The sequence below is a fragment of the Rana temporaria genome, chromosome 5, assembly GCF_905171775.1.
Source record: "Rana temporaria chromosome 5, aRanTem1.1, whole genome shotgun sequence".
NCBI lineage: Eukaryota > Metazoa > Chordata > Amphibia > Anura > Ranidae > Rana > Rana temporaria.
This window is the reverse complement of record NC_053493.1, coordinates 83,602,172-83,610,050: the sequence shown is the minus strand read 5'-3', so window position 1 is coordinate 83,610,050 and position 7,879 is coordinate 83,602,172. Positions and strand designations below refer to the sequence as shown.

At 46.5% G+C, this 7,879-nt stretch overlaps 1 protein-coding gene across 2 annotated transcripts in view; it reads left to right on the top strand.

Moving 5' to 3' along the window:
• Positions 1-798: 798 nt before the first annotated feature.
• The window catches only part of OXSR1 (oxidative stress responsive kinase 1), a 187,504-nt gene continuing 180,423 nt past the window's right edge, over positions 799-7,879 (top strand). For both annotated transcript variants that reach the window (XM_040352781.1, XM_040352780.1), the window contains exon 1: positions 799-1,136. In XM_040352781.1, coding sequence (XP_040208715.1) covers positions 1,064-1,136 — 73 coding nt within the window. In that variant the 5' untranslated portion in view covers positions 799-1,063. The remainder of the gene's footprint in view (positions 1,137-7,879) is intronic.

Sequence of the window (7,879 nt, the reverse complement as noted above, 5' to 3'; positions counted from 1 at the left end):
GCACTTTGTGGATAATTTCTCCTGCATTTACATCCTCCAAACCCAAGGGCCCTGTATGAATGGAGGGTTGCTTGGTGCAACGATCTGATCCGTGCCCCATGCAGGGCCATGCTTTACTGGCACACAGAGGTGTTGCGTATCTCCCTGTGCCATTCATGTCAATTGGGATGCAGCGGCTGCATGGACATCTCAAAAGACATAAATGCCTGTATGAAGAGACATGTAACACTTCAGTTCTAGTAAAACACAGCCCTACATGAGTCACGGATCAAACAACGTGCCAAAGGCCTAAACATCTGGGTGCATGAGGCCTAGGGGTATATTTACACCAGGTGCTGCATTAGGATAACGGCAGTGCTGATTGTGACCAATTGTACTGTTTATTTTTTAAACAAACTTTATTTAAATGTGACATTTTATCAAGTTTTGACTACAGTGTAGTTCGAGGCTGTGGTGGACTGTGTCGCACGGTGCTGCTTTGTTGAAAGGAAAAAGTAGTGAACGCTGTACTTTATTTCAGCACATACCACAACAAATACAAAGCTGCCCCATGCAGTCTCATTGCAAATAGTGTGCATGTTAATAAACAGCAGAGAATATCATGTGAGGAGGATAACGTTTTTTTAAATTATTTTTTTTTTATACACTTTGTGGATAATTTATCCTGCATTTACATCCTCCAAACCCAGAGGCCCCGTATGAATGGAGCCTCACACAAAGCTCTACGTCTCCTGCTCAGCTCTGCCACACTTAAGATGGCGGCTCGGGGAGGACGACGTGGCGCGGTGACGTCACGCGGCCCTGGGCACGGCAGGCCGGGCAGGGGAAAGGCAAAGTTTGGCAATGTGAGTGCTGGGGAAGAAGTGAGAGTGAGACACCGGGGGAAGGGGACAAGACAGAGCAGCCTCTGGGAACTGCCCTCACCGGTGCCTCTCTATCTCCGGCCTCCGAGCCTCGTTTATACTGGGATTATCGGCCTCGTCTAAGCAAGACGCAGACTGACAGACAGAGCCGCCGCTCAGCCCGACTGTCATCCAACACCCCCTCTGCGGAGGCAAGAGACATGACAGAGCCGGACCTCAGCTCCCTGCCATGGTCCATCAACAGGGATGACTATGAGCTGCAAGAGGTGATCGGTAAGTGCGGGCTGGGGGGGCACTACAAATCACAGCATGTCCGATCAGTCCAGAGACCTGCCTGGCCTGCTCATCCCTGGCTCCCACCCTATGATATGAGTGTGTGGACACATGGAGGGTGGCCTGGGGAGGTGTGCTGTCATGGTGGCTCTCATTGTGTACACAGAGGGGGGTTATCAGAACACTACAGATGTGCATAGCAACCAGTCAGCTAATAACTGTCATTTCCAAAGCTAGATGGAGATTGAAGCTGATTGGTTACTACAATGGTCAGCCAGAACTTTATGACCGGTGAACATTAATTATCTGGTTACCATGGCATCTGAAAATCAGTGAGATATATAGGCAAGTAAACATGTTGTCCCTGAAGTTGGGGTGCTGAAAGCAGAAGAAATGGGCATCTCAGTTTGTGTATGGGGCAGTAGATCAGTCAGGCTGCCCATTCTGACCCGTATCTCTAGCCAAAAGCACCTAAACGTGACCATCAGAACCGGACCACAGAGCAATGGGAGAAGGTGTGATGAATCACGTTTTCTTTTATACCATGTGGATGGCGGGGGGTGTATGTCACTTACCTGGGGAAGAGATGGCACCAGGATGCACTATGGGAGGAAGGCAAGTTGGCAGAGGCAGTGTAAAGCTTTGGGCAATGTTCTGCTGGGAAAGCTTGGATCCTGCCATTCATGTGGATGTTACTTGACAAGTACCACCTACCTAAACATTGTTTCCAACCTAGTACACCCCTTTCAGCTTCCCTACTGCGCATGCGCGAAACGTGCCGCACTTCTTGAATGGCCTGGAAGGAGGGGACCGAACTTCTGAGTGATCTCGCCGTGGGAACTGATACCTGTCAAAAACAGGTACCCACTCCACCCCCCGAAAGGTGCCAAATGTGACCTTGGAGGGGGAGGCTGATAAGTGGAGCTTCCACTTTTGGGTGGAATTTTGCTTTTAAAGAAGGATTCCAGGAAGAAATGTTTTTTTCCCAATGCAGTGCAGACACAGCCCCGCTGCTCCATTTGTCAGTAATGGGTCAGGGTGAGGAGAGTGGAGATTGACTTGCCTAATCTGCCAATCCTCCAAGCGCAAGACCAGTCTCCTCCGCTTCTGCCCCCCACCCCCCCCCTGCACACAAGTGGTCTTGTGCAGTGGACTGTTCCTGATGTTATGACGCCCATAGACAGGCTCTGCATGTGAGGAATGCAGGATCAGCCCATCACTGAAAGTGGGGGAGCGCTGTTTGGATCGAAGGATCGGGTGAGTATATTCTTTCTGTGCGCCCCTGGGCAAAACGAGCAGTTTACCCGTGCAGTGTGGGCACAGCCTTACTGCATGGGAAAGAACATATTCCCGGAGTTCTGCTTTAAAGGATCTGTTACTGACAGTTTAGTGCCAGATATCACAGCATACCTTCAGAGGTTTCGTGAAGTCTATGTCAGATGGGGGAAGGGCTGTTTTGACAGTAAAAGGGGCCTCAATATTATGGGGTGCTCATAAAGTTCTGGCTGATTGGTGTATGCGCAACTGCTCCAGTTAATAAACTCTTCCATGGATCCGGAGGGGAGACCACTTGTGGTGCTTTTTTTTACCTGTCCAATGCCACCTATGAAGTGACACTATGAGCCCGGCCAGCCTGTGTTGTAGGATTACATTTATGGGCTTGTGTACTAATATGATTCATTGAGATCATGCAGGAAGGGTGGCATGGATGTATATATGCCTGCTGTAGTAATGTGTGGCATGGGTGTATAGATGCCTGCTGTAGTAATGTGTGGCATGGGTGTATATATGCCTGCTGTAGTGTGTGTGGCATGGGTGTATATATGCCTGCTGTAGTGTGTGTGGCATGGGTGTATATATGCCTGCTGTAGTGTGTGTGGCATGGGTGTATATATGCCTGCTGTAGTGTGTGTGGCATGGGTGTATATCAGGGGTCGACAAATCCCGGGCGCCAGGTCGCCATGGCGACTATAAATAGGGTCCTGGCGACTTGGCTTGGAAGGGGGGGCACCATCTGGTGGTGAGCCGTTGGTATTACAAGTTATTACCACCAGATGTGTAAGCTGGCGCCATCTGGTGGTGGCCGTTGGTATTACAAGTTAAGCATTACAAGTTAAACAGCAATTCTAATGTAATTTTTCACTATTTTCACTGCCATCTTCCCTCTAATTAGAACCCCCAAACATTATATATATTTTTTATCCTAACACCCTAGAGAATAAAATGGCGATCGTTGCAATACTTTCTGTCATGCCGTATTTGCGCAGCGGTCTTGCAAGCGCACTTTTTTGGGGAAAAAATTACACTTTTTTTAATTAAAAAATAAGACAACAGTAAAATTATCCCCATTTTTTTTAATATTATGAAAGATAATGTTACGCCAAGGAAATTGATACCCAACATGTCACGCTTCAAAATTACGTCCGCTCGTGGAATGGCGTCAAACTTTTACTCTTTAAAATCTCCATATCCGACGTTTAAAAAATTCTACAGGTTGCATGTTTTGAGTTACAGAGGAGGTCTAGGGCTAGAATTATTGCTCTCGCTCTACCAATCGCGGCGATACCTTACATGTGTGGTTTGAACACCGTTTACATATGCGGTCGCTGCTCACGTATGTGTTCGCTTCTGCGCGCAAGCTCGTCGCGACGGGGCGCGTTTCCTGGCTCCTAACTTTTTTAGCTGGCTCCTAGATTCCAAGCAAATTTGTCAACCCCTGGTGTATATATGCCTGCTGTAGTGTGTGTGGCATGGGTGTATATATGCCTGCTGTAGTGTGTGTGGCATGGGTGTATATATGCCTGCTGTAGTGTGTGTGGCATGGGTGTATATATGCCTGCTGTAGTGTGTGTGTGTGTGTGTCATGGGTGTATATATGCCTGCTTTAGTGTGTGTGTGTGGCATGGGTGTATATATGCCTGCTTTAGTGTGTGTGTGTGTGTGGCATGGGTGTATATATGCCTGCTGTAGTGTGTGTGTGTGTGTGTGTGTGTGTGTGTGTGTGGCATGGGTGTATATATGCCTGCTGTAGTGTGTGTGTGTGTGTGTGTGTGTGTGTGTGTGTGTGTGTGGCATGGGTGTATATATGCCTGCTGTAGTGTGTGTGTGGCATGGGTGTATATATGCCTGCTTTAGAGTGTGTGTGTGTGTGTGTGTGTCATGGGTGTATATATGCCTGCTGTAGTGTGTGGCATGGGTGTATATACTGTATGCCTGCTGTAGTAATATGTGGCATGGGTGTATATATGCTTGCTGTAGTAATGTGGCATGACAGCATGCTGGCATCACCTATATATAGTCTGCCCAGGTCTTGGAAATGTTCATTATCATGACTCAGAGGAAGTTGGCAGTTAAAGGGAACCTGTTGGGGATGACTGTTCCCTATCACCAGCCATTGCTCCATCAAGTGCTGAAGGTGCAGGCTGAGGGATGCTCATTCTTTATGGAGCCGACTAGGAGCCGGTGCTACTTCTAGGAATGGAGTAGTGATAATCCTCTGACAGGTACTATTTAGGCTTCCTGGAAAGTGTTACTAGCTAGTTGTAGTGGTGTAAAGTAGTTCAAGAGTGATTGCATAGAAAATGACTCATAACGGGAATAATTAATATAATTATCATATGCCAATGACAGATGTACATAATCTCTATGCTGATGTCTAAATGAAAAGTATATAAGACAGCGTCTATCTGTGGTACGTGCATAGGAAGGACTGTGATAGATATACCGGTATATAGATATATATAATCTCTATCTCTCTTTATATAAGCGCACACACACACACTGAATGGCACATTCACCAGAGATTGCCCGTAAAGTTTTCCATTGAATCATTAAGAACAATCAGAAGTGTTATTTTAGAAAACATCTGGCTGGGTTTTCATGGTAAAGGCTAAATTCACTTTTTGCAAAAAATAAAATAAAAAATGTGCATGTTTCTCACTTCTGCCTAGTCTTGTCCCATAAGGGGGGGGGCGCCAAACTCATTATTTTCCCTGGGTGAAATAATGTCTAGCTTCCCCACTGGTACTGCCTATAAAAGTACCAGTACCAGCTGTTCTACCCTAACAAAGTAGAACGGCTAGTGGCTAGTGAAGGGGGAGAGGGGGGTTGGGTGGCCGGGGGGGGGTGCGGAAGTTGTCCGGCCGCCATGGGAGAGATCTGTCAAAGTGGGCCAGTCTGGATGAAGTCCAGGGCCAAATTTTTGTCCCAGTCCAGCCCTGCTTTAAAGCGGGAGTTCACCCATAAGAATTTTTTTTCAAAAAATCCCCTTAGATGGATGCTCGTTTTGTCTAGGGGAATCGGCTAGTTGTTTTAAAATATGAGCAGTACTTACCCGTTTTCGAGATGCATCTTCTCCGTCGCTTCCGGGTATGGGTCTTCGGGAGCGGGCGTTCCTTCTTGATTGACAGTCTTCCGAGAGGCTTCCGACGGTCGCATCCATCGCGTCACTAGTAGCCGAAAGAAGCCGAACGTTGGTGCGGCTCTATACTGCGCCTGCGCACCGACGTTCGGCTTCTTTCGGAAAATCGTGACGCAATGGATGCGACCGTCGGAAGCCTCTCGGAAGACTGTCAATCAAAATAGGAACGCCCAGTCCCGCAGCCCATACCCGGAAGCGGCGGAGAAGATGCATCTCGTAAACGGTAAGTAATGCTCATATTTTAAAACAACTAGCCGATTTCCCCTAGACAAAACGAGCATCCAGCTATGGGGAAAAAGTTTTATGTACGGGTGAACCCCCGCTTTAATGTAAATTTGAAGGTGGGCTGTTGGGCAGTAAAAATACAGATCAACAGCCTGTTTTTACTGCCCCTGTGTAAACAAAACCTGTGCTCCTTTATAGGATATTAGGGCATTAACACATTATAAAATAGTGTAGAAGTCCCCAGTATCCTGCCGCTGTCATTTGCGCCAGTGATCGTCGCCTGCGCAAATGTAGTCTGCTTTCTTCCATGCTGCAAGTAACTTTTTACATTTGTTGTGAGTTGCTGTCCTTGAAGAAGTTTTAGACACTATGGGGTTTATTTAAAAAAAAATAAAAAATATATACATGGCGGGTAACCCAGTGATATACATTTGTTGTGTGCGAATAGGGCAAAGAACTTTATTGGGCTATTTCCTGTGCTGGTCAAATTTTTTTTCATTGATTTGAAAGGGGAAAATGCCACATTTGGCCTCTAGATGGCCGTAAGTGCCAATGTGGCTCCTACCACTCGCTGACTCTCTGTAGAGCCACAGCAGCACACTTGCCTACCCCGGGACTACATAGTGGTGTGCAGCGGCTATGACATAAACAGAGAGGTTGGAGGGAAGCTGAGGTTTACCCACCTAATCAGCCCTCTGTTAGAGCATTGCACATGAGTGACATGTGTGCAGGTGATCATGGGACTTGTAGTCTTGTCGGTGGTATTGAGGAATGTTGTGCGTGCTCCCTAACTGAAAGTTAGACACTGATCCATTGTTGCACCCAATGAATGGAGCTTGTAAATATAATAAAGAAACTTTATAACTATTCCCACCCCCCCCCCACTGATACCAATGATGGGGCGCGACAGTAGGCCAGCCCTTTGTTTAGAAAGTTTGGAGACCTGTACTCTAGAACACGATGCTGAAAGTCCACGATCCGTGCCCGATTCCCGCACTGCAGTTGTAATCTGCAGTGGGTGTCAGTGATTAGTTAATGACAGCCCAAACGCAAGTTGTTTGCCTACACTAGATTGCATGGTACAAAAGTACCATATGACCCGGTTGCAGTGCATTTCTAAAAGTGCATTCTCTACTTTTGGTGCGATGCAGTGCAATTTGAGCCCATTGAAAATGAATGGGCTCAAATCGCACCGCATTACATCGCATGTGAATTATTTTGTGATTCACAGTGTGACCTAGGACTTGAAGATTTGTCCTGTGTACTGAAAGTGAAAGAATGGTGACACTAGCTTTTGACTACCAGGAATTTTCTTCACTTTTGGAGGGATTTCCTGTCACTTCCTCTTGTGGCTGTGGGACAGGAAGTGAGAAAATCTCCCCAGTGCGACACAAATTACAAAAATTAAAACGTATCTAAAATGAATGAAATCGTTTTGCCTTTTAGTTTAACTTTGTTTTCTTATGTTCCGTCTCTTCTCTGCGTTCAATGTTCTCCTCGTTCTGTGTGTCCTTCTATTCCTCCTCACCTCTGACTCTCTACACCTCTTTCCGCCTCCATGTACCCAAGGTTTTTCACACTTGATCATTGCTAACTGGTTGTATTACATTATTAAGGGATCGTATTTGTGAGGAATGACCTCGCCTGTCCACCCTTGTACAATTATTAATGTTGCCCTTTGGAACACGGGTCATTAGTTGTTATGGTTATTTATTAAAACGCGGCATGTAGCTCGTCCAACTGCTGTCCCCGCAGTGGTGGGTGTTTATATCATTTTACTAATTAAGCTGGCTGCTCGTTAGTTGAAGCAGTCAGTTAATTCTCCAGATTTCATTATAAATTAGTGATCCCAACAGCCTCAGACTGTGAAATCTATTCTCTTCACCTTTCTCCACGAAGGCCTCCCCACCTCTCAGCCTCATAAATGTCGATCTGTCAGATGTTCCCACTGGTGGGAAAGGTCTGGCTACAGATGGACCTTTGTGCTGGAAGGACACACGGGGCTGACAGGTCCATACAGTGGATATAAAAAGTCTACACACCCCTGATAAAACGTCACGTTCCTGTGATGTGCAAAAATGAGACAGATACATTTAGA